The sequence below is a fragment of the Coffea eugenioides genome, chromosome 6, assembly GCF_003713205.1.
Source record: "Coffea eugenioides isolate CCC68of chromosome 6, Ceug_1.0, whole genome shotgun sequence".
Taxonomy (NCBI): Eukaryota; Viridiplantae; Streptophyta; class Magnoliopsida; order Gentianales; family Rubiaceae; genus Coffea; species Coffea eugenioides.
The window spans coordinates 6290283-6316482 of record NC_040040.1 but is presented as its reverse complement, the minus strand read 5'-3'; the positions used below and the strand labels follow the sequence as shown (position 1 = coordinate 6316482).

Genomic DNA, 26200 nt, shown 5'->3' with positions numbered 1-26200 from the left:
GGTAAAATTTAGTCGAGGCTCGGCTCGATTAGCTCAAAGTTCGATTCGGCTCGGCTCGTTTGCAGCCCTAGGCACCAGTTACCGCCTTCGGGTCGCTAATGACCTGGGGTCCGAATAGGTTCAGGTTTTTAAAATTCCTTTAGGCTTAGTTTGGGAGTTTAGGATAGAAAAGATAAGGGAAACTTAAGTTATGAGAGAAGAGAAGAGAAAGGAAGAGATTGTTATGTTGTTTTTTAGAGTGTTGAGAATTAGTGGAATGATTTGGATATAAAAATTGTTAAATATTTGTTCAAAATATTTTTAAAGATAAAATAAGTATTTTAAAAAATTTTCACAAGCTTCCTGAGATAATTTTCACACTTTACGGTATTTCATTTTTTTTTCAATTTGGGATAATTTCAAAAACCTTCCCTAGAATTTGTAGCAATATTGCTTGATACCTGTGAATTTTGGGAAATCTCGCCCACCTCCTTTATTTTCAACTATTTGTAGCATTATCTACTCATTTCAAAAATCTTATTATGAAACTCATATTTGAAGAGGAAATATTTTCATACCAAAATTGCCCTTGTGTTATCCTACTATTTTTTCTAAATGTGAACACATATTTACTACAAACCTAAAAATAAAGATAAATAGTGTGAAAATATAGTTCTAACATAATAGATTATATAAGTAGGTGTTTTTGACGTATAAAAGATTACTATCTAAGAGTATATTTAAGGTGCTTCAAGCTATTTTTTTTATGTTGTTCACTGTAAAGTGTTTTCGTTAATTTTAGGAGTTTTTATAAATTTAAGAATTTTGAAGTTTCTAAATTTTTTATATAACCAATGGCCTGAAAATAAAAAACATACACAATGTCTAAACTTTTATTTACAAACTCATTTGAGGTGTTTTCAAAAATATAAAGCAACTTTCTTTATTACAAAGTTTTTTTGGATGAATTTATAATTTTTTTGATGTTCTAACATTTTGTCCAAAGTGATGGCTTGAAAACAAGAGAAAAATAATTTATTAACGATATATTTAGAAACTTAATTGAGGTACTTTCAAGGTACAAAATATTATTTTTGTTCTAATTATAATAATTTTCTCTTTTAAAATTCTTGTCTAGACAGATGATTTCAAAAATTGCAAAAGGTCTTTTACCATCTTCAACATGTTATAATTCTTAAGGATTTAACTTGGTGTGCTATGAAAAGTGAAGGTCCACAAGAAAAGGGTAATTATGAAATTGAAATATTTTATCCCTCCCAAAATAAATTTTTAAATCATATCTTCTGAAATGGGTTAATATAAGTCACAAAAAGTTGAAAGGAATGGGCTACTATAAGTTACAAAAAGAAAAACTTCTATGGAATACTTTTTCACTTCTCTACCCAAATACTACTCTTTTTGGCGAACACACATTCTCAAATTTATCACTTTTAGATTTAATCATATGCTAACCTACTGACATTTCTACTTGCTCTTTTTTATAGTTAAATGAGCCAAACTATAAAATAAATAAAACCCCGAGCTTAAATTTGCAAGAAAGCAAAAAGCATGCAGTTGTGCATACTAACACAGGTATCCATATGTAATCAAATCGCCAATGCAGGCAATTTGGAACGGTTCCAGTTCCTCAATGCTCTCCTCAAGTATGCACAGAGTTACCTTCCTGAGCAGCAAAAGTCAGCAATAAGAATCTGTCTTCAAGATTCATAAAAGGTGCTGCGGTAAAGTCGGGCCATAAAATTAAAGATGGAAAAGCCAAGGACATTGATTAATTCATTTCTGAGCTGGAATGAAGCTCTTGGTCAATGAGAGTGCCTATCCTCCTTCCCGCTTCATTCTCTTCATCTAGGTAAACTATTGCAGGGGATTTTTCATAAAGAAAACAAATGAAAGATGGATTGGAATGAACGAGGATTTGCATTACAAGTTCTCTGTAATTATGCCATTTCATCCATTTGAGGGGCACATTAAATACATATGTACACAAATTTAAAACAGTAATTTACTGGAATACGAATAAGGTTATTCCTCCTTCATATTGTCAGCCAAGGCAGAAGCTTTGCAGATTGGACATGAGTTTTTAATAGATAACCACTTTCTGATGCAACCGACATGGAAATCATGGCCACAGGATCTCAGAGTCCCCACGTTATCCATGTTCTTGTACTCTTCCTGTCAACACAACATACAGAATAATGACCGCATTTGAAAGATTAAAATTTCATATATAGAATGAACACAATGTAGGAAATCAATCTCTGCTAGTGTCAGGGTTCTGAGCTCTGGATATGCATATATTATTATGACAAATGAAATACCATGTGGTCCTAACTCAAGATTTAGCAAGAATCAGATAAAAGTTCTCACCAGGCAGATAACACATGTTCCTTCCTCTTGCAGTTGATCTGATGAACAATATATCGACTCTGTGAGACACTTAAAAAGTGAATCCTCCGACAGGCCAGTGCATACAGTCCCAATCCTCTCCCCAAGCGCAAGAAGTTCCTATTTGTGCCAGGACATCAGTAGTTGTACATTGCTAGAGAAGATATAAGAAGAGTCAAGGCAATAGATTTGCTACCTCATAGCTCATATTGTCTATGTCAAGTCTCATGTCTCTGTGGTGATCAAAAAGACTTCTAGAACCATAAATAGCAGATCGATCCATACTCATGAGACCCTGAACAAGGCACCAATATTTTTGAGAAAACAAAAGTATTTGGGACTTAAATAAGCAAATAAATTTTAAGAGAGAATTTTCAAGAATCAGTTGTGGGACTATAGATCCCTACTTCTCTTCAGCTTTATCTACTTCAACAAATAAACAGATACATCCTTTTCTGTGATTCACATTCATCACCTTTCCCGTGATTTGGATTTCTTTCACTCTTTTATCATTTCCTTTCTTGTGCAGAGAGAACCTGCCCGAAGTCTTTTTACTTCTCTCATCCTTTGGGTGCACAGTTTTCTTTTTTTCTTTTTTTTTTGGTTTTTTTTTGGTTTGGGGGGGGGGTGTGTTGATGGGGGAGGATGGGTGTTGTAACTGAGACAAATAGAGATAACCTGGAGAATCCCGTCTGACCCCTGAACCGTATGTAGGTAAGAATCTAAGTTGTAGAAAAACTGTCCACAAACCTCAGGTGTTGGTCGCTCATGAAAACCAGCATGATCAGAAAATGATCTGTATCTATCACTCGGTATCCTGCTTCGGCCATTCCTATCACCATTTCGGATTCCTATAGTAGAAAATGGCCGTGGATGTCTGGAGGCATAACTCTCTGAAACCAACTGTAACCCTTCATCACATGGAGCTGTGCTTGCCACCTGCATGTTGCTTGAAGAAGCCCTGAATGTAGGCATAGGCCTGTGGCTGTAGCTGCTTCGAACTCCTCTGGAATATTGACTTGAGGTACCATGCAAAGCTTGAGGCGCAGGGTTTCTGTTTGAGGAAAAATCATTTACATATCCCCCAATCTCAAGTGAGGCACCAGGATTACCATTTAGTGCACCAAACTGATTTATTTCATGACAAATGAAATTGGTATCTGCAATTTCCAACCAAAGAAATCTTAGAAACAGAAGAAAGCACAACAAAAGAAATCAAATAAGCACCTACCAGAGGTAACATTCCTCCCATTTGAAGCAGATGATGCAAAAGTATAATTCCATTCCCTTGAAGGAGCACTTGAACTCTGAGCCAGCAAATCCACAGAGCTAGGATGATCAGTGGTTTGCCCAGGAAACGGATGGTGGGAAGGGTTACTTGACAAATGGCTTCGGGCTGGGGTGCTCTCCAAGTCAAATGCAGGTCTACTTCTCACATTCCTCAGACTGCTTTCACTGCCTATAGAAAGGCCATTGCCTCTATAACTGGGAGCAAAATCCCAAGGTGAATGATGAGGGTCAGTACTTTGTTTATCCAGCCATGAGTCAGCAGGAAAGGAATGATCAGAAGAACTTCCAGCATCATAATATCGGCTTGTGTTGCCCCTCTCACAAACTGCTGGAATGCCAGGGCTTTTTCGCTTGTATGGTCCTCTACCATTGCCCATGGAAAGCTCAAAAAAGCCACCATCAACCCCATGAAAAGTTTGTCCACCATGGCTGGATGAGGATGCTTGATGTGCATAATTTTCTTGGGCCATGTTTAGGCTTCCAACAGCTGATGGATGCAGGAAAGGATCACGAGATGGACCTGGAACCTGTGGTTGATAATGCGGCATTTCAACATTGACACCAGAGGAAGAGTATCCAGGAGTTGACCTGGGTGCCGAATTCCACTGTGCAGTAAAATGGCCCTCATCAAGAGTCATATTATCTGGAGGATAAGGAAGAGCACTGTTTTCAGGTGCCCCAGGCCTTGCTGCAACACAAGATCAGAAGTAGAATATTCAGAAAAGAAGCATGCATTGCATATGCCAAAGATGTAAATCCCCTGCAAATATAATCTCTACTAGTGCAAATGCTAAAGGAACGAGTGTCAGATCCATCATTTGGCATAATGCACACTAATGACCTTCCCCAATCGAAGGCCACAGCCTTGTTTTATAAGAATTGCATGAAAATTTGGTTAATAATACATTTATTTCTTAGTCCTCAGAAGTTGATCAAGAAAACGTCCAAAAAAAAAGGCCTTGCCATCAAAGAGACAAAGTGACTGGCATAACAAAAATGACTAAACTGTAGTTCCTCAAACTATGTCAATGTCCTCATTAAGTGCATAGTCTTACTCACAGCTTATGCACCAAAATAAGTCGCCAGTTTCTCAAAATGTAATCCAAATATCAATAACCTAATCAGACAATGAACAGAAAGGAAGGAAACATGCAAAAGCCATGGAAATGAGGATGTCAATACCCAAATGCATGTAAGGTTGGTCAGAATGATTCCACCCCTGTTCATTCTCGTTCTCAAACATTTGGGAAGAACTGAATAAATGTCTATGCCCCATAGCAACGTCAACAACTGCAAGCTATTTAGCTTTAGATCTCACCAATACCTGCAGGTTGTCACAACCAATTTCAGTGCACCTTGATCAGAAACTCTTAAACTTGGAAGGAACATGAAATGCAGCATTCTGATATGCTTAAGATTATTTCTATTGACTTAAACCAAACCAGGGATCATATTAATTTTCATTGCCAGAATTAGTTTCAGAACTCCAAACTTCAGTAATCTATATTTGCTTTGAACACGTGTCAGAAAAAATAAACCATAAAAATTTCAGAAGATGGATTAAGATGTTAAACATCATACAATAAGAGGAGATATGTCCAAAAGCTTCTTAGTCAAGGAAGTTAGTCAGTGCTTCAACTTCCTAAAATGTTCAATATTAACCATAGCAATGTTAGCAACCTTATACCATCATCATACTCTGCTGATAAAAATTGTCATGGCACATGACTTGAAGACAATTGAAAATTGAACTATAAAGACAACTAATTTTCAATGTACATACGCACCCGTCCAAGCAATTCTGTCGATGGGATAGCAGGGAAATACATATGTATTTTCTACTCAATGAACTCTAGCAAATTTTCGAGTAAAATCAATACAAACTGTCAAGACTACCCTTATGCTTAATGTCCCACCCTCCTCTTTAAGTGATACAGCCTTCATAACTGCTACTCCCAACAAAAGACCCTTGACTACACAAGCACAGAAAACTAAGAGCATATCTTGTAGTGCCACTGACATTTTAGCAACATTTGCAGAAAAATAAAAACGTAATGTACTATCATTCACTTGTCTATTCAATAACCATGCAAAAGAACAAAACAACGGATACCTTAGCCAATTATGTTGTCATTGATGAGCCAAAGAAACTCAAACACCATACTAGTATCAAAAACTCAAATTAGGAACCTTATCCTCAAGATGTGTGAATTTCTGAATTTGACTTTCAAAGAAAAAGTCAAGTTGACTTAGTTGTCAAATAAGTTCCTGCCCATAACATTTTAAACATCAAAACATAAAATGAAATATCTTATGTACCCAAAAAAAAAAGATCTTTTAAAAGCCAAAAGCTGCAATTGTATGTGCACCATTTAAATCTAAAAGACACACACAACCAACCTGTTCAGCCAAAAGGGCAATGGATGATCATATGCGAACCCCCCACCCCCATCCCCACCCTCCAGAAAAAAAAAAAAGAAAGAGAAACAAGCTAGAACAGAAGAGGTTGTAGAACTGCTAAGGCATACAAGGAAGATCTCCAAACACCAACCAAAAAAGCAAAAAGAAAAAAGTGCTGTATTTGACTGAACAAAAGAAAGAATACATCAAACTAGGGCCTTGGAGTATTTGCCAAGACAACCAGGATATTGGGTTTCTTGAAAATTCGTTTAGGAATCAACATTTGCAAAAGCCTACAAGGTACTAGTGCGAAGTGCGAGATTCTTCCCCACTTGAAGCACATCAGTTCTAGCTGGCTCTACCACTCGACATGAAGATATTTGGAACCTCACTACAACGATGTCAACTACAATTCCTGTCAGCATTTCTATTGTCAGAAAAGAAAGATTATGGAGTGTTTCAAAAGAAGAAGTTAAAGAAAAAAATAAACAGTGATAATTACCTCTGGAACCTCACTACAAAGAAACCTGATTAAGCCATTATGTTTTTCCAGATCCAATGATAACCCCTGAATAAGCTGCACCTTGGTGATCTAATGACAGATTTTGCTCTAACTCTAACAATACTTCAACTTTAATGCCAAGTTACATATCCACATCCATGGCCTAAAAATTAATTTTCCCAGAAAGTGCAGAGAGAGAAAAAGAGAATGGGAGAGCGCAAATAAGTACATATGTAGCTTCTTAAGAAATTATTAGATCAAAGGGCTCTAAACAGATTACAAGAAATTGAAATACAACAGCAAACAAAAAATTAGTATTACAAAAATTTCCAGAATTTCTAGGTAAAACACATAAGGGCACAGTAACAAAGCCCCAAAAATGGAAAAGGAAACTTTCAAGCTAACGTAACATCATGACTAAGCCTTTTCATCCCATGAAGAGGATTCCATCCGCCAAGAGAGAGCTTGACAGTAAATACACCACCTAACAAGCAATTAGGATAGGCTTGAATGTTTCCGCCTATGCAATATCAAGGTGTCATATGATTGGAATACCACGGAAAATTTGCTCCATAAAAGGCTTCAAGCGTGGTGATTTGTACATGCTAATGAAAAGCATAAGAAAATGGAGCATGCCCCTATTAATCTTGATTGTTCTCCTACATGCTAGGGGGTGTAATTTGAATGGTATATCCAGCTTTTTAACAGCTTAAGAACCACTAACTCAAGAAATTCAGATAAGTGAACTCTGAACCGTCAAACCAATGGAAGCTGAAAAAGCTAACTGTCAATCATCAGAGGAAGAGCTGTTCTTCAGAGAGACCAAATACAATAATTTTTTCAGCTACTTTAGATAAAGATCATCAAGGGAATGCATAGGCAACCTCGAGCCAGGCCCACCCTCTCCATAGTTTGACCAAATAATTGTAAAAACATCAGCACACCCATCAGCGGCATCCAAGAGCATTGAGAAGAAAAGTAACTAACATCCTATAATTGATGGGAAAGGTTTGAGTGGTTTTATGATCAACCCGCACCCTCACCTGGCATCATCAACCAACATAAGGAGAACTGATGCCAGTCTGCTCTCATAGAAAAGCCCCCAACCAAAAGTAATTAGCAGGCCACATGTTTAGCATCAATAATCAAATGATAATTTGGGAACCCTTAGATCGAACTGGAAGGTACATCCAACAAAGTCTCGCATTAGTGAAGGAGCATGACCAATTCTATTAGTATCCCTACAGTTTGCTCTCCCAACTCAAGGCCGAAATATAAGACACTGCAACAGCAGCAGGTCATACTAATCAATCTTGACAGGGGACACCAGATATCATAAACAAATCTGTTCATGAGTCTTCCACATTGACCGAAAAAGTTCCTGCAACACCATTTGTGATTGAAATTCTAGAGATTAGTAATCTATCCATCTACCACCAAAACTAAATCCTAACATGGCTAGTCATTACTAAATTTCCAGGTCTTCTGAAAACATAGCATTGCCTACAATTAAATGTATAGAACCAAGAAATCTGAATTTCATGGAGCGATGCTAAGTTATTGACCAGGGAAACAAGATGGGCAGATTTAACAGTTTTTTTTTTTGGGAAAAAAATGAAAAAGAAATATATATTGCCAAGGGCTGAAGCAAACCACAGTTGAAGCACAGAAACTATCATGTAGAAGACGCTGGTTATAGAAGACAAAAATCAGAGACAAGAGCATAATATCTCAGATAAAAGAGCTCTAAGTATTAGATACCTCACCTGTACAATATTTTGCCCACAATCCAATGCCTGCAGACTAACTCATTTGCAATTCAAATGCAAAAGAGGTGAACATAAACAACCGACAACGCCCCAAACCCTCCAGCAGAAATCAACTTGAGAAACCCTAATCTTAAACTATTAGGGTCATTAATAGACAAATTTTCAACAAACTAGGGCGAAAGACAATATGTCCACTCAAAAAATGCGTTCAGCATCCAAAGCCTGCATAATAAGAGCAATCTAAACCCTAGTTGTTCTCAAGGTAATCCAAATAAATCCATTTCTAAGGAAAGAGTAAGCTGCCTCAAACCCTAAGGCAAAATAACATGCACCAAAAGATTCAATCAGATATTAGAGATCCAAAATTCCAGTCAGACGAATAGTAAACAGACCACAAATGGTACAAGCTCATAACTCTTCTGCCCAAATGATATGGATTACAGAAGGAATGAATAACTATAGAAATAATTTATTTAGCAGTTGCTTTCCATTAGATAAGATCAGTACATCAGTTTTGAATGACAAGACCACAATAGGTGATGAAAAGCATTTGAGAGGATGTAAATTCAACCATTTGAAAAAAGAATAGTATAACATGCTCAAAATCAATTACTTGCAGCGTTTTCCAAAACCCGAAACTTTTGCTATTTGAATGCACGCATTAGCCCATGACAACATGGAGAGGAAAAGTATATCCTTTAACTTGGATACCAGTCAAAAATAGTTAGACTGCTTGGGTGAAGAAGGATATGAAACGTGAAGACCAAGACATGTAAAACTCTACTAGCAACTTCATTTGGTCAGCAAGAAACAGTTATTGCCATTCAGCTATGACAACAACCAGCAAGCCCACTGGCAAGAGTTTGGCAAGTTGAAAATCATCAGGAACCAAGTTCAACACAGAAAGCCGAAAGTTGGCCACTCCCAGAATTTAATTACATTCTTCATGAGTAACATATAATTGTGGCTAAAAATTGTCTTTATACTACGTGCATTTCTAGGCACAACAGTATCTAAAGTAACTTGAATGATCACCATCATGTGCAGAAACTGGTCATCCCAGAGAATCAAAATTTAGTAGATAGAAAAATACGTTCAACAACTTTGATGTAAACATCACTCTTTCAGTATATGGCAAAGTGAAAAATAAAATAAATTATAATAATATAGCAAAGGAAAAGTCAAGTTTAATAATGTATTGTTAAACAACTCCACCATTAATCAGCTAGTAACTACTATTGGTCATAAATAATAGTCAAGCTATTGTCAGAAAAACATATGTGCAGATCTTTTGTCCTTCACATTAGGCCAGACTCCATCAAAATCCAAGTTTCTGAGTACACTAGTTTGCGTGCTTGTAACAAAGTACAAATAGATACCTGATTAACAAACTTGTGAGTATATTTAGAACTTTCAGCAATCTACCGCTTTATGATATGCACCTTAAAATGGTAAATATACTCCATTTTACCATAAATGGGTTCTATCTTTTTAAATTTTTGGACTTCCAATTCTATATTCACAAGGATAAAACATATTCGATTATTAGTCAGTAGAATAATCTAATTACTGTAATTGGAATCCACTCTTAGAAATTTGCAAAATGACCCAATCAGGGCCCAAAGTATACAGATTTCTCATCAATAACAAACCCTTTCTCTCGTTGGGGACCAAGAAGAAATCATCCAACGACTACAAATCGTGTTTCTCACAAAAATCCTGATGCCGCCGCAACTACCACTAAGACAATCGTGAAGTTGTCAACAAGTTTCTGTTTGATCAAACATGAGTACGTGAAACTAAAAGGGCAAAAAAGGTGATATTCGAGGAATTACCTCAGCTAAAGTGAACGGAATTTTACTTTTTCTAAAGGAAGAGAAAAATTAAAAAATAAAAGAAAAAAAAATAAAAAATAAAACTATAATTGATTGACTAAATGAGGGAAAAAAAATCCAAAACTGCATGCATAAAGTAAAATGGTATCACGATTGGAAAACTAAATAAACAAAAATAAAGATCATGCAGGAAACTAAAGTCCAAAATCAGAAAATAAATAGAGATAAATTGAATAAAGCAATTATAATCAGATATGAGTATAATACACATAAATAACAAATTAATGAATCAATAGATAATCAGCCGGTGATCATCGGTCAGACAGGGTGAGGATTTTACCGGTAACACAAGATAACTTTATTGGTGGATGATCGGTTGGAGAAGGGTGGCCGATCAACCGTATTGATATAGATAAAGAATGGCCCACACGCAAACGCCGAGAGATAGCGAGAAAGAAGAGAAATATAAAGTATATACTAAATCCTCCAAGAAGAAGATGGTGGAAATATATAGCGGTTGGGTCATGAACTACAAGGCCTCATGGGTGCCTTCTCTTCAAGAAAAAAACTATCAAAGGGCTAAATAAAAAAAATTCTTTTCGTCTATTTAGCTTACGTGCAAAAGAAAAACTTACGCGAACATAAAGCAAACCACGCCGCTTTTGTTTCGTTTGGCTAGAAATTGATTTGGGATCAGTAACTTTTTGTTTCTTTTTCAGGGGCGGACGCAAATTGGTGGAAACTAGGGATGTCATTCGTGCAAAACGTGTACTTGTTTGAAATTATAAACAAGTGTACATACTTTTTTGTGTGATTGAAGTTTAAACCACTGTGGAGTAGAAGATTTATAGAAAAATAAAATAAAATAAAGAACAAACGGTTACAAATGAAAATGTCGTCGTACATCAATATATATGGTCGGTAATTCATTTCCATCCTATACAACAAGTTTACTATTCTAGAATTTGTATGGTAACTTTTGATTTTTATAATTCTTTTAATTTATAAATGACTATAATTGGATGAGACATAATTATTCATAAATTCCATTGTAAAAATCCATTGTTTGGCTTCCAAACAATGAAGTCTAGCTCAAATAAATTGTATTTTTATTTACTCTAGAGGTGAGACAAAATTCTTCATGAATTTAACTCATATGATATTCTTGATAATTGGATTAGTATAAAATAATCAAGAAGTTTCTTAACACAATAAGAAATAACTGACAAATATAAAATAATTAGAGAAACTAATAATAAATTCTCTAAATATATACCTGTAAATATACTCCAATGAATATATATTACATCGACTAAGGGCCTGATTCATAAAACATATATTTAGAGTGCGTTCAATAAAATTGGAGTTTGAAAACTGAAATCTAAAATATGAATTCATTAAATTACTGATTGTTAAGTGCTAAAATTGATATATTTGAGTGTATGTAGTATTAAGTGATAAGCGAATAACTTATTATTTATTTTTTGGACTAAGTTTTGCATAAAAATTGAGTACTATTTAATTAATTCAGATATTCTATTTTTTGTTATCAAATATGTTTAAACATATAAAAATTTGAATTCATAGTGCTAAATTTGATTATTAAACAATGCATGTGCTTAAACATTAATTGGGTGTTGATATTCTATTTTTTTGTGAGGGAGTTAAATTTTAGACAATTCCATCATAAATCATATTTTTCATGTACTGATAATTTACACCATTAATATTGAATAAGTTCATTATTAGTTGATCATTCTAATTGATTGTAAAATTTGATTTTAGATAATCACTTTGTGATATTCTCATTTGCTTTTGTCTTTAGACTATAGATTTTTTCAATACCCAAAAAAGTAAAAGTATACCAAAATGTAATTTTTTATAATTTTGATTATTTTCCATAACCAACTTTTGTAAAATATAAAGCAAACAAAGAAATGCTCAAATTGTGAGTTTGGAACGAGTTTCCAGTCCTTTTGTTACTAAATCTATTTCCTTTACAATTTTTTTTACAAATTTTACAATACCAATAACAAAATGTGAAGTGTCAATATCATTACTCTCGTGAAAAATTTTGAATAATTGTTTCATGTAGATATTTACCACATATGATATGACTTTTACACACACACATATAGGGATAATATCAGAAACCTCCCTTGAGGTTTCTCTTAATATCACTTAGCACCCTTGAGGTTTTAGAAACATCACTTACCTCCCCTGATAATTGTAAAAAGACTATACTAACCCTCACTTAACACATAATTTACAACATATTAAATAAATGAAGCTCAAAAATAAAAAAAAGAAATGGAAGTCATCTTTCTTCTTTTTCTCTTTTTTCCATCATTCTCTCTTCCTCATATTTTTTGGATGAATATGCAATATTATATTATAAATTATAATAAATTAAATTTTATTTATCTTACTTTTTGTGATTGTGATAAAGTGGGGTACTATTTATTTGCTTATTTTGAGTTGATTTTTTTATAATAATTGGTATAATTTAATGGTTTGAGCAAGGGTAAAGAAGTTGGTGGAAAAAATGTAAATTCATAAGAAATCGATTTTGAGCATATCGAATTAAATTGATACAAATGTATTTCTTTTCAAATATCATTTTTATTTTTCAAATTTATATTTTTATGGGGTATAGCATTGTGATGTAGTAGTACTACAAGAGATTGCTTTTGAAGTGATGATTTTCTTGAAGTGAACAAAGTGACTTAGGAACATTTTTATTTAGTAAGTGAAAGGGTAGTTTAGGGTTTTTAAAAATTTTGTTACACAAATAACTAAAGTAAAGGAGGTAAGTGATATTTTTGAAACTCTAGGGGTATCAGGTGATATTAAGAGAAACCTAAGGGGAGGTTTCTGATATTATCCCACACACATATATATACCAATTTTCATTATTATATATATATATATTTGTTTAGAATACCTTTTCATTTAGTACTCAATCGTAAGCTTGTTGAGATTTTCGTCAACTCAACTATTTGATATGTTACATAAAAAATTCTTATCGTAACTACTCAAATTTGTTGCCAATTTTTTGTTGAAATTGGAAGTTGTGGGGACCAGATTTTGTTTTCACTTTTTATTTATTGGATGAAATTGAGGACTACTTTGACCCATTTCCAGAACTTAAGGGGCCAACACGGCGAATACAAATTCTGCTTTTTTTTTTTTGGTCCGCTTATAAAGCTTATGAGTAGTATTAGTACTTAATTTAATTTAATTTGACTTTGACCTGTAACGGCGTTATGAGCGGGTAGGGTTTAGCTTCAGTTTTGATTCCTGTCACATATTGCTTGTCCTCCACGCCCATCTGCATCAACGCTCCGGCAATCGGCACTTTTCGCGTTTCACTTCCTTCGCCATGCTTATAAGTCTACACTTGCTCGACTTGCATGCATGCTAATCTCAGGCTAGCACTAAATCTATTCGTAAGACGAGGGAATAATATTATCCGGAGCACATCCCCGTTTGCCATTTCCAAGCTCTCTTCATTCTCCAAAGCAGTAACGATGGTAATTTCGATAAAGCATTGAAAAGTTTTAAATTTATCCGACTAGGGTTTGTTTTCAACAGGGGCTATTAAACAGCTGTTCAATATCGTTACAACAGGTCGAATCGGAGACCAAAAGTTCAGAGATGGAGAAAAAAGATAGCACCGAGGTTGGATTGTAATCTGAAATCGTTTGCTTTCCTCGTTACCGCTGTGATTTTCTTGTTCTCTTTTTATGTTTTATTTTCGGAATTATATTTATTGTGCGAGTGCGTAATTGCATCGCAGGCGGGTTTGGCGTCGGAGCCGAAACAGCTTACTCCGGAGGAGCTTGAAAGGAAGAAGAAGAAAGAAGAGAAGGTAATGCCTTTGTACCAGTTATGTCTTGCTGTGTGAAGTTCGATCAATTTTCTACGCTTCCTCGAGTTCAATGTCACTTCTTCTGCTTACCTTTAGAACTACTTTTTGAAATTTGCTTCTTCAATTGAAGCGGAACGTAATTCTTTAAACCTTTATTTTATCATAGGATTGCTTTGCACTGGTTTCGTTCATTGTTTTTGGTGGTGGAAATTAGTTTCCTCCTCTGTTTGCTGGTTAAATTAGTTATTTTAAGTTCGAAAGCCTCTCCATGGTGTTTTGGTAGTTATTGGAGTTGAGTTCTGTGCATTGCATGAGTATAGCTTGCTTGATCAAGCCCTCTTGTTGTTGTAAACTAAACAACTGTTTCTCTTGTTGCTTTTCTCTTGTTCACATGGCAGGCTAAAGAGAAGGAGCTGAAAAAGCTTAAGGCTGCACAAAAGGCAGAAGCAGCCAAACTTCAGGTAAGTTGATTTTAAGTTTTCCACATTAGTAATTTATTTTTAATTCCATGTGTACATTGCCTGCGTTGTTTAAACATTTAGGGAGGAATTGTATATCAAGTTTTATTTGTTTTACTCTATGCATTATAAATATTTGGAGCATACTCCTTGGTCATATTTTAGGCACAGCAATCTTCAAATGCTCCAAAAACAGGGAAGAAAAAGAACTTAAAACGAGAGGGATTAGAAGATAATCCTGAGGATTATGTTGATCCAGAAACGCCTCTGGGTGAGAAGAAACGTATCTCTCGTCAAATGGCAAAAGCATACAATCCCAGTGCTGTAGAGAACTCGTAGGTTCTTTAGTAGTATTTCCTATTTACTGCTACATATGCTCATTTTCTTCATTTATAGCATTTTGTTTCATAATGGCTGGTTTAGGTGGTATGCTTGGTGGGAAAAGTCAAATTTCTCTGTTGCAGATTCCAGCAGCTCAAAGCCGCCTTTTGTGATTGTGAGTTTCTCTGTGGGCTTTAGATTCCGGAATTGGCTCCTTTTGATGTAGTCGATAGCTTACAGACTTTATAATGAATAATCTTAAATAACTGAATATCTATGTTGACTGCCCTGACCTCCGGAGATTGTACTGAAGAACATTTAATGAGATTTTCCAAGTTAAATACCTGAATATCTATGTTGTCTGTCCTGACCTCCGTCTTTATTGTACTGAAGAACATTACATGAGATTTTCCCAGTGGATGGATGGCATAGCTGTACAATGAAATTTTGAAGGACAATTAGAACATCTGATCCAAAAAAAATTTGGAATATTTGACTGTCAGTCTTCAATCACGAGTTATTTGTTCAAGCTCTTTGTATGAGGTTTCTTTTCATAAAAATAAGTGAATAATGAGAACAAAAATATTCAACTTTTTTCCACAGAATTAATCTTATAATTCAGCATACCTTCTAGGTTCTAATTATTTGTTGCATTGTACTTATTGATATTTATTCGAATATGATTGATACCTTTTTGTTCGATCTGCCTCAAATGGGTAGAAAGCGTAAATGGAATCTGGATGGTTGAATTATTAATAGCAGTCAATGGAAAATCTAGCAGAAATGATGAGGATTAGTCAAGTATGGCTAAAATTCTTTCTTTTGAGTTTCAATTTGCATGTGGACATTTTGCTTTCCGTGAGCATTTTTCCATGTAATTTCAGGTCCTGCCACCACCGAATGTGACTGGAGCTCTACATATTGGCCATGCCCTTACTGCTGCCATTCAGGTCATGTATAAAGATATATTTGCTAGGACTCTTCATCTGGTGCTCCATGTTATTTTGGAGGTTGATAATAAAATGTTTTTTTTTTCAGGATACCATTATTCGTTGGCGTAGAATGTCTGGATACAATGCCTTGTGGGTGCCTGGGATGGATCATGCTGGGATTGCAACACAGGTTGGTTATAGTTGCCATTATCTTCTTTAGATCAAATGTCTTCCAGGGTTTCTCCTTATGTATGATAATGGTTGTGATTAATTATTTTTTCTCCTTATGTGTGATGGAAGATATTTACCCGCACCTTTTTTCTATTAGTATTTTGATTTCAAAACTTGAACGTATCGAGATGAAGGTGTAAATTGTGTAATTACATGAAGGCTTAATTCCTATATAGGAGGTTAGAAAGACCAATGAAAAGGATTAGTTCTGTAGTATATTTGTGCTTTGAATGTGAATTAAGTGTTTACTAATTATGTAATTACGTGAAGGCTTAATTCCTACATAGGAGGTAGACCAATAAAAAGGATTATTTTTTGTGCTTTGAATCTTAATTAAGTGGTTACCAGCAGTAATATGAAAAATATGTCACTGGTGCATGGCTTCTCTAAACTCATATTCTCTGCTCCTGCTGTATATATCTGAGGTGTATTCAATGTTAATCACATGGCGCTAACTGCAGATCAAGCAATTCTGTTGTGCAGTGAAATGAGTGCAACTTATCTGTTTGCATAGTTGCATGGTCTTATCATTTTGAGTCCACAGATTTTGATTTAGTGCTATATGTCCTGTTCTCCATGCTGCGAGACGTATGGGTTGTCAGTATTACTTGATATGGTTACTTCATTATATTATATTATTCTTTGTGAATTTTGCTATTTTTTCTGTATCTTGGCATCTAGGTGGTGGTGGAGAAGAATCTCAAGAAAGAAATGAATAAGACAAGACATGACTTTAGTCGTCAGGAGTTTGTAGACGAAGTAAGTTTCTGTTTCGTTACTCCATGTCAGCATGTCTAGTTGATTTGAGTTTTCTGATGGTACCTCATTTGAGCTGATGCCTCGGTGGCTAAATAGCAGGCCCCGGTATCCCAGTGCTTTTTCTGAAATAAAAACAGTGATGCTTTGGTTCTCCAACTACATTAACCATTGACATTTTCTCATCGATTAGGTCTGGAAGTGGAAAAATAAGTATGGTGGCACCATATTGAAACAACTTAGGCGTTTAGGTGCATCTCTTGATTGGTCTCGTGAGGTAAGCTATAAATGATACTTTGATTAGTCAACATATTGTCAGTCCTGTTGTAGAGGTGAATCATGTCGTGAATTAGCCATCTCTTCTTGCCTCTAATTCCCTTTCTTGATACAGTGCTTTACCATGGATGAGCAAAGGTCAAAAGCAGTGACTGAAGCTTTTGTAAGGCTCTATGAAGAAGGTCTCATATATAGGTTAGCAGAATGCACTTCTTATTTTTGCTTTCCATACTTGGATTAATGTTATAGGACTTGTAATGCCTTTCTTTGCGTTGATGTTGTTGTTTTGAATCCTGGGTCTTTTCTACTCACAGATGTGGTCTTCAAGTTAATCGGTCATGTCATCTTTAGTGTGTCCCATTGTCCAAGAATCGTAGCATGTCTTTTGAATTGCAATCCTTCTTTCCTTGGATTGGCTGAATTTGGGCAAGTTATTAAAAATATAATTTGCAATCACAGTTTGAAGGCTTTCATAATTTCCTTTTGCTTGCAGAACAATTAGAGAGTCTATGCTTTTTAATGATTTTTCAGTTATGAAAATAGACGGCATTAGAGTATTACTTGTCATCCATCTCTATCGCGTTCATAGATAATGTGAACCAAAAAACGAGTAAAGGGGAATATGTTTTATTGGTTTGCTTTTTGTCTAGAGTCATGCATATATCTTGTTAATTTGACTCCTTGCATTCTCATCTTTGATGTTGTGGTTTTTCTTTCTCGCTATTTATTGTACCCATTATTTAGAGGATCACTTATGATGCATTAGGTTTTCTTGAAGTTTTGACAAAGAATGATTTGCTTTTGTTCGTAACTTAGTTCTACTACCAGCTGACTAGTATTGTTGCTTTTCTTGAACGGAAATCAACCTCGACTTCTTTGGTCGATGGCATCGAAAAGTTTTGATAACAGACTCTAGTATTGTCTTGTAGGTTTCAAGTTGGTATCTATCTAATCTGGATTTTTTCCTTTTTTTTTTTGTTTTTTCAAATGGCAAAGGGAAATCCGACTTGTGAACTGGGATACCATTTTGAAAACGGCAATATCTGATATTGAGGTGAGCCATGGCCGTGGCAGTTGCTTTTGTTTTATGAAAAGGTGCATATTATAGTGTCTGACATTTGTCCTTGCTCTCTCTCTGGGTGTAGGTACTGCACGACGATGTATTTGGGAGAGAACTACGACAGATCCCCGGTTACAAAGACCCTGTGGAATTTGGTGTTCTCACGTCTTTTGCATATCCTCTTGAAGGGGATCTTGGTGAGATTGTTGTAGCCACTACAAGAGTTGAGACAATGCTAGGGGATACCGCTATTGCTGTACATCCCGATGACAAAAGATACAAGCACCTTCATGGAAAATTCGCTATTCACCCATTTTACGGAAGGAAGCTTCCTATTATTTGTGATGCAATTCTTGTTGACATGCACTTTGGTACTGGTGCTGTTAAGGTGCATATGCTCTTGCACTTGCAGATACTCTATGCAGAATTCTCCTCTCCCTCCTTTATGGAGTCAATATTGATATTTTCTCCATCTGTTGCAGATAACTCCAGCCCATGATCCAAATGATTTTGAGGTCGGTAAGCGACATAATCTTGAATTTATCAATATTTTTACTGATGATGGGAAGATTAATAGGAATGGAGGCTCAGAATTTGATGGTATGCTGCGCTTTGAAGCCCGTGTGGCCTTGACTGAAGCTTTAAAGAAAAAGGTAATTTTCCCATATCTTGATCAGTGTGCTTATTGCTCTCAGGGTTCCTAAAAAAGGTCATTTGGCTTACTTGAAAACCTCATCCAACTCTTAATTTAGTTTGATTGTTGGATTTTGTAATGTCAGAGAACTTCATGTGACTTGTTAGCATGGCAAGCCTGCTTGGGGCATAGTGAAGAACTCATTTAATGTTAACGGATGGGAACTTTTTCAACTTTGAAAGATGGTGGCAAAACTTGCTTATTTGGGCCTGTTTTTTATTTAGATAAATATATTGTAACAATATCAATGACTTTGCGTGTTTAGGGGCTCTATCGGGGTTTTAAAGATAATCCGATGCGCCTTGGTATTTGTTCTAGAAGCCAGGATGTGGTGGAGCCCCTAATAAAGCCTCAGTGGTATGTCAACTGCAAAGGGATAGCTAAGGAAGCTCTTGATGTTGTCATGAATGATGATAACAGGAAAATTGAAATCATCCCCAAGCAGTATGCTGCGGAGTGGAAGAGGTAACTTTAAAACTGAGACATAGAATCTGCAAGTTAGTAATATGGTATACCAGATAAACAATTTAATATCCTTGTTTATTGACTTGCTCTTCTTCCTCCCCTTCATCTTTTAGGCCTCCAAAGTTCAAGCACAAATTCTTGTTCTGATACATGGCTATTGATATTTCCAAATCTTCTAAGAGTTAAGTTTTCCATTTTTCAGATGGCTTGAGAATATTCTTGATTGGTGCATCTCAAGACAGCTTTGGTGGGGTCATCAAATTCCTGCCTGGTATGTGACTCTGAAGGATGATGAACAGAAAGAAATTGGTTCCTATAATGGCCGCTGGGTGGTTGCGCGAAATGAGAAAGAGGCCCAAGAGGAGGCTCAACAACTTTGCCCTGGAAAGCAGTTCCAGTTGTCTCAAGATCCTGATGTGCTGGATACCTGGTTTTCTTCTGGTTTGTTTCCATTGACTGTTTTGGGATGGCCAGATGATACTAAAGACCTAAGGACATTTTATCCAACTTCTGTTCTTGAAACTGGTCATGACATTCTTTTTTTCTGGGTGGCACGCATGGTTATGATGGGAATTAAGCTGGGTGGCGATGTACCTTTCAGAAAGGTAAGTGTCCTTTATTATGCTTACAGAATACACTAAATTAGATTCTCCCTGCCTTGTTCAGTTGTAAATATAGGAATGCTTTTTGAGAAGCAAATGCAAGAAGTGTGATAATTCATCTGAGAACTATAAGCTACTCTCCCTGTAGATACGTTTACTGTTTATACAGCTGGTAACGCCTAAAAGCAAAAGCAATCTGGTGTACTATCAAAAGTAGACTTTTACTCCAAGCACAATACAGCATCTGTGAATTTTCCTTAACAATTGAAGAAATTTTCTGGATGATTTTTTAAAAAAAAATTCTGTACAGGTTTATTTGCACCCAATGATTCGTGATGCACATGGGCGTAAGATGTCCAAGTCATTGGGAAATGTGATTGATCCCCTTGATGTAATTACTGGAATAACGCTGGAAGAGCTTCATAAGAAACTAGAGGAGAGTAACTTGGATCCTACAGAACTAGAGAAAGCTAAAGAAGGACAGGTGAAAGATTTTCCCAATGGTATTCCTGAATGTGGTGCAGATGCTCTTCGTTTTGCCCTTGTGTCCTATACATCTCAGGTTCATCACTTTTCAGAATTTTCTTTTTTTTCCCCCACTTTTAAAGGGCAACTTGGTGACATTCTTCTTTTTTTTTTTTCCAGTCTGATAAAATTAATCTAGATATTCAAAGAGTGGTTGGATATCGTCAGTGGTGTAACAAACTGTGGAATGCTATAAGGTTTGCAATGGGCAAACTTGGAGATGATTACACACCTCCAGTAGATGTAGTTCCTGACGTCATTCCATTTAGCTGCCAATGGATACTCTCAGTGTTGAACAAAGCCATATCAAAAACTGTCCTTTCCCTTGATTCATATGAATTCTCAGATGCAGCAACAGCAATATACTCATGGTGGCAGTTTCAATTATGCGATGTGTTTATTGAAGTGATCAAGCCTTATTTTTCTAGCAAGGATTCAGAATTTGTATCAGAGAAAAAATTTGCGCAAGACACTTTATGGGTATGTTTGGATACTGGATTACGATTACTTCATCCATTCATGCCATACATCACAGAAGAGCTGTGGCAGCGCCTGCCTTCTAGAAGTGATTGTGCAAGGAAAGAATCTATTATGATATGTGATTATCCATCCACTGTTGAGGTGAGATATCAGTTTACAGAGTTCCGAAATCTAAGGATCTCCTGAAGTACTTGTTATTTGGCTGTGTTAGAGCTTCTTATTAAATATTGAAAATTTTGACTTCTGTGATATATTGGTTAGTAAAAGGGTTTTATGTATGTGAAGATGGGTTGAACACTTTTAATTCAAAGAGAAGGGAACTACAAAATGTAGTCTTTTATACAGGGTTGTGCTGGCTGACTAGAGTACTTCCATCACCTTGCATCCTAAAGTGTAGGACTTGCAGAAAGAGATAACATGTATCATAAGCAGATGCATGCATGTGTATTTCCTGTCATTGTTATGCATTAGATTCTTAAGAAAAAATGGAAACTAATTTTAGAACATGTGGGTTTCATTTTCTCTCATCTCTTCATCCTTTATTTTCTTTATCTACTGTAGATGGCTATTTTAGATGTACTTAGATGAAGGCTTTTAGTGTCATAGATTCTTTGATAAAATAGGATTGCAGTGTTCTGATAAGTTATAATAGAGTTAAAATAGAGGCATTAGAAGCTACCTTGTACATTTTATTTGAGGAGCAATTACCTCCATTTGATGATATTCTTTGTGCTAAACTTTCAGTAGGCTATATACATACATTTGAACCTTAAAATAGTGCAATGATGCCACTGACTCAACACTCTTCCTTGTCCAGGTGTGGAATAATGACACAGTTGAATCTGAGATGGATCTGGTTGAAGCTGTTGTTAAATCCCTGAGGTCAATAAGGTCATTGTTGCCTGCAAATGAAAGACATGAAAGGTATTTTTCCTTCACATCTTTGCCTGTGTCTTTGGAGAATTACTTAGTAAAATGTAATTAGCGTAGAAGCTCTTTTGGGCTCTCAAATCTACATCCTGGTTTTAGTCCCTCTGGTATATGCTCTAATTTGTCCTTTTACTTGGTGAATGTAGTCCCAGATATATTTTGTAAAATGGGCATTGGCTATTCTGTAATTTATTTGAATATCTTTTGCATACTTCTCTATTTCGTCTGCTTCACGCTACCATCAACACCATGTGCCTACAGCTATTCTTCTCCGGCAGCACCTGCTACCACCTAAATCTGTGAAACAGGTCCCCTTAACCCTCCCTCTCTGATGCTGTTTTCTCTGCTGCCACCTTACCTGTTCCAGCACACCTTACATTCCCTTTTCCCAATTTGTCGACATCCAACTCCTCAACTGTTATATTTTTCCTAGCTTTACCTTAATAAACAGGTACGGGACAGCTTGAGATTTCCGATTGCTGTTGTAACGCTAAAGGAAATGAGAGATAGAAGTGACTTTGTTGAATCTTGATATGAACTCTACTTAGAAAAAGAGAAAATAGCATCTTTTTTCTTGTTAAATGTGATAGAATGTAAAATTCTCTTGCTCATGTATAATTTCCTGGAAAGGATTGTGAGGTTTGTCAAAAGTTTGTTATTTTTGCTGCATCCTTTATTGGGTACTGTAGGCTTAAATGATTTCAAGTGATTCATAGGAGTTGTAAAATAAGAAGTTAGTGGAGGGAGAACTACATTTAAGGATTTCTCAAGTTTTGGTCCTGTTTGTAGATCTCTGGACTGTCAAATATGGCAGAAATGTTTTGAGAGACAATGAAGAAGTGTGGTTGAAAAAGGAAATTATTACCAAAGGTTGAGATGCATTATGCATTAGTATTGTATTCCAGAATTAGCCTTTGTTCCCTGTACAAATAAAAGGGGGTTATGCAGGGGTATTCATCAAGAATTATTAGCATTCGTAAGTTCCCAAGGCTGTTCCTATATGGTGGGGAAATTTAAAAGCAAATTTAGGTAGCAGAGCTCAAGTACTAGGATTGATGAAAAGAAAGCATAGAAGTTATGAAGGAGATTAGCTTTTAGGCTGTTTGAGAGCCCAAGACTGCTGATACAACGTTTAGGTAATGACTGATGTGAAAAAACTGCTGGCTGCAGTACTTGAGATGAGTACTTGTAGGGTTCCAAACACATTTGTTTCCCTGAAAGGATGAAAGGCCAAAATCTCTAAAATATGCAAAGCCGGATTCATGTTTTGTTGTGAACATTCAAGTTCACTTTTTATAATTCCAAATTCACCCTTCTAATTAACTCTTCACCTGTAAGCGTGTTTATAACTACAACTGCTGATATCACACAATTTCTAGGGCTCCAAACACAATTTTTCCCTAGAATAACAAAGGACCAAAATCTCTAAAATATGCAAAGCTTGATTCGTGTTTTGGTCTGAGCTTTCAAGTTCACTTTTTATAATTCCAATTCACCCTTCTGATTAACTCTTCACCCTGTAATTTTGTTTATAACCCAAAATCAACCACTGGCATCACTGCTACCTATACTGGGGCACATGCTACTGCAACATTTTAGCAACAAAGCATAAGGACATACTAACATGCTTTTGCATGTCTATGCTTCATGAATGATTAATTACTTGTTTATTGTTTGCATCTTCTCTCCAGTAAAAGGTAAAGGAAAAGATATGAGCTTGCTACATGTTACTATTGCTATCAAATCCTCTGGATTTTGTTTTGAGAGTTGAATTTTCTTTTTAGTTATGAAGCCTTATTTCCACCAGATTAAAGGTTTTCTTTTCTGCAGGCGGTCAGGGTTTGTCCTTTGTCGATCCAATGATGCCACTGGTATCATCCAACGCCGTCAGCTGGAGATTTCAACACTAGCATCTTTATCATCAATTACAGTATGTGCTTGAATGCCTTACTTGATAGTTGTTGACTTCAATGTATCTAATCTGTTATTAAGATTCAGAGGTTATGAAGTAAAATGTTTCCTTTGGTAAAATGTTTTTGTGGGCTTAGAAGAATGAACTACGTCTTCTTTTCCTTGACAAGTTAGGTATATATGTCTAAGTATCTATTTTAAAACTTGTCCAACCATTCTTTTGTCTCCTTCTGGCTTCTGCATGATAAACTTAACGGAACTTATTTATAAGAGGAATAACAAAATAAAATAACCTCATGCGGTGTTTCTACACTATAGGGGTTATTTTACTGCTGAAGGTGAGGATGTTAATCACTGCTGAAGCAAAAACAGAAATAGTACAACCAATTGGAATGGTAGTTAATTACTTGCTTTGTAGCTTATTTGTAGTGTGAATAGTGCAGGTTACATGTCATCACACATATCTTAAAAATTGGGGGCATCCCAAAGAGTTGCTACACTCTTTTGCTAGGAGAAAGGAGGTCTGGTGGTTGGGGGAGGGGAAGTCGTGAAGCCTAAATAGTTTACTTTTCAATCAACAACTAGCTGCTTGTTCTTTCCTCTTCTTTTGCCCTACTTTTGTGGCATTTTTAATCCTTTTCCAATCCCTTATCCTTGTGACCTTAAAAAGATCAAAATGTGCAGGTTTTAGGTGAGAATGATGTCTCTCCAGCTGGATGTGCAGTATCTGTTGTAAACGAAGTGGTATCTGTCTACCTGGAACTTCGAGGGAGCATTAATGCTGAAGCTGAGCGTGAAAAGCTGAAGATAAAGATGGAGGAGATTCAAAAGTAAGTTACATTTCTGATCTTAGATTATCAATAACCATCGGATTTGTGTCCAGGAGCTCAGCCCAAATGCCCCTTCAGAGTACATTGGAGTATTGTAGCTTATCAATAATCCCAGTATTTTCTGTCAAATTGCAGTAAATTTTCCAGTAGTTTTTATATGGTTTTGGACCATATTCTGCAATTAATTTCTAGAATTTTAATGCAGGGGGAATTTAATGAGCCTAACTATCATGCATCATTGATCTTATAGCTGGTTTACCTGAGCTCATGGGTGTTACTCTGACAAGTCAGTCAAGATTTTTGTTCCGAAATGTGGTATTGATGTAGTTGAACATTTTGGCAGGCAACGGGATAGCTTAGAGAAAATGATGAATGCTTCAGGGTACAAGGAGAAAGTACCGGCCCATATCCAGGAAGAGAATGTTGCAAAGCTTTCCTCACTGATGAAGGAAATTTTATCTTTTGAGGAAGCATTCCAACATTTGGAACGTAAAATGGAAACATGACTTGTATGACTCTGATTCGCTGTGAATGTTATTATTATAGAGGAACTACTTATAATTACTGTGTCCAAAAGAAGTTGTTGCATTTGTAAGTTTTCATTTACTTCCATTCAGATCTTGATTCAGCAAGCTTAAACCATTTTGAGTAAACTGATAATCGGCTTTTATTGATCCCATTCTGAACTGCCTTTTCTTCAATTACCTTAAACGGCAGCCTGTAATACAGTTTTAACTTTTCATTTTGGGCCCAAAGTTTCATAGGGTCATGCTACGGAGAGTTGGAAGCTAGATAGGATAGGCTATGGTAACAGCAAAACACTATGGCCGCAGTGTGAGTAAATGGGAACATGCCATCTCTTCTTTCCCACAAGATATGCCAATGGATTGAGTCTTATGTAAATTCAATCCAGATTTAATGTACGGGTTTGGATTTAATTTCTCAAGTTCATATCCTATTGAGATTCAAAAGAGTTATGGGTGTGAGTAATGTTTAGTTTTCTATATTCTATATTCAAATTCATATTCATATTAGACTCTATCTAGATATATATATATATATGTATATTTATAAATTTATAAAAATTATAATATTCGATGGTTATTAGATCCAATTTAACTATATATGTTCAAAATTGATTTCTTATGAATTTTATATATTTTTTTCAATATCTGCTCAATCCTTATTCAAATCATTAAATTGTACCGGTAAGACTTCATATTGTTTTCTGTTTTCAATTTCATCCTAGTTGTCATTGTAATTAGTACAAAGTTTTTCAAAATAAGGAGAAAAAGTAAAAGTAAATAAAATTATACATATATATTAGTAAATTTATAAAATATTATTATATTCTATGATTATTAGATTGAATACAGTAAGACTTCATATTGTTACAGTTGAACTTTCAAACCCAAATAGAAGCAGTCAATAGTATTTTTTTTTTTTTGAGTTCATAATATTGCATTCAATTTCTTGAATATTATTTTTATTATTTGAAAATAAAAATTGGATAGTGATTATATTTTTAATATATTTTCATTTTAATGCGTTTACAAAAATACAATCCAAAGAGAATTTGGGTTTGAACTTTTTTTTTTCAGACCCATAAGAGTTAATGGATTTAGATATGGATTTGAATTACAGGGATTCAATCCAAATCCTGTGCATTAATATGCC

At 35.5% G+C, this 26200-nt stretch overlaps 2 protein-coding genes across 4 annotated transcripts; one reads left to right on the top strand and one right to left on the bottom strand.

Moving 5' to 3' along the window:
* Positions 1-1898: 1898 nt before the first annotated feature.
* Positions 1899-10837, bottom strand: LOC113773626 (probable E3 ubiquitin-protein ligase ZFP1). Of its 3 annotated transcripts, XM_027318259.1 has the most exons (8): positions 10522-10784; positions 5789-5943; positions 4858-4999; positions 3617-4363; positions 3136-3545; positions 2582-2680; positions 2368-2505; positions 1899-2172 (listed from the first exon to the last, which is right to left on the bottom strand). In XM_027318259.1, the coding sequence occupies exons 3-8, from the start codon at positions 4949-4951 to the stop codon at positions 2023-2025; spliced, it is 1638 nt and encodes a 545-aa protein (XP_027174060.1). In that variant the 5' UTR covers positions 4952-4999; positions 5789-5943; positions 10522-10784; the 3' UTR covers positions 1899-2022. The 3 variants fall into 3 exon arrangements, with proteins under 3 accessions (XP_027174060.1, XP_027174061.1, XP_027174059.1); XM_027318260.1 differs by lacking the exons at positions 5789-5943; positions 10522-10784 and adding an exon at positions 10817-10837; XM_027318258.1 differs by lacking the exon at positions 5789-5943.
* Positions 10838-13461: 2624 nt separating this feature from the next.
* Positions 13462-25224, top strand: LOC113773625 (valine--tRNA ligase, mitochondrial 1). Its single transcript, XM_027318257.1, has 22 exons — positions 13462-13714; positions 13812-13862; positions 13981-14052; positions 14451-14513; positions 14676-14845; positions 14934-15006; positions 15716-15781; positions 15870-15953; positions 16676-16753; positions 16944-17027; positions 17142-17221; positions 18023-18080; positions 18172-18474; positions 18569-18739; positions 19046-19245; positions 19448-19850; positions 20158-20409; positions 20493-20993; positions 21670-21776; positions 23613-23712; positions 24378-24523; positions 24867-25224. The coding sequence occupies exons 1-22, from the start codon at positions 13595-13597 to the stop codon at positions 25027-25029; spliced, it is 3345 nt and encodes a 1114-aa protein (XP_027174058.1). The 5' UTR covers positions 13462-13594; the 3' UTR covers positions 25030-25224.
* The last annotated feature ends 976 nt before the right edge of the window (positions 25225-26200 follow it).

Coding starts and splice junctions, on each gene's coding strand:
- LOC113773626 (XM_027318260.1), bottom strand. CDS start 4,951: ATGGGGCATAGACATTTATTCAGTTCTTCCCAAATGTTTGAGAACGAG. Junction 4,364..4,857: donor CCAACCTTACATGCATTTGG/GTATTGACATCC, acceptor CTTGTGTTGCAG/CAAGGCCTGGGGCACCTGAA. Junction 2,681..3,135: donor ATGAGCGACCAACACCTGAG/GTTTGTGGACAG, acceptor TGCCTTGTTCAG/GGTCTCATGAGTATGGATCG.
- LOC113773625 (XM_027318257.1), top strand. CDS start 13,595: ATGCATGCTAATCTCAGGCTAGCACTAAATCTATTCGTAAGACGAGGG. Junction 18,740..19,045: donor CTGAAGCTTTAAAGAAAAAG/GTAATTTTCCCA, acceptor TTGCGTGTTTAG/GGGCTCTATCGGGGTTTTAA. Junction 20,410..20,492: donor TTGTGTCCTATACATCTCAG/GTTCATCACTTT, acceptor TTTTTTTTCCAG/TCTGATAAAATTAATCTAGA.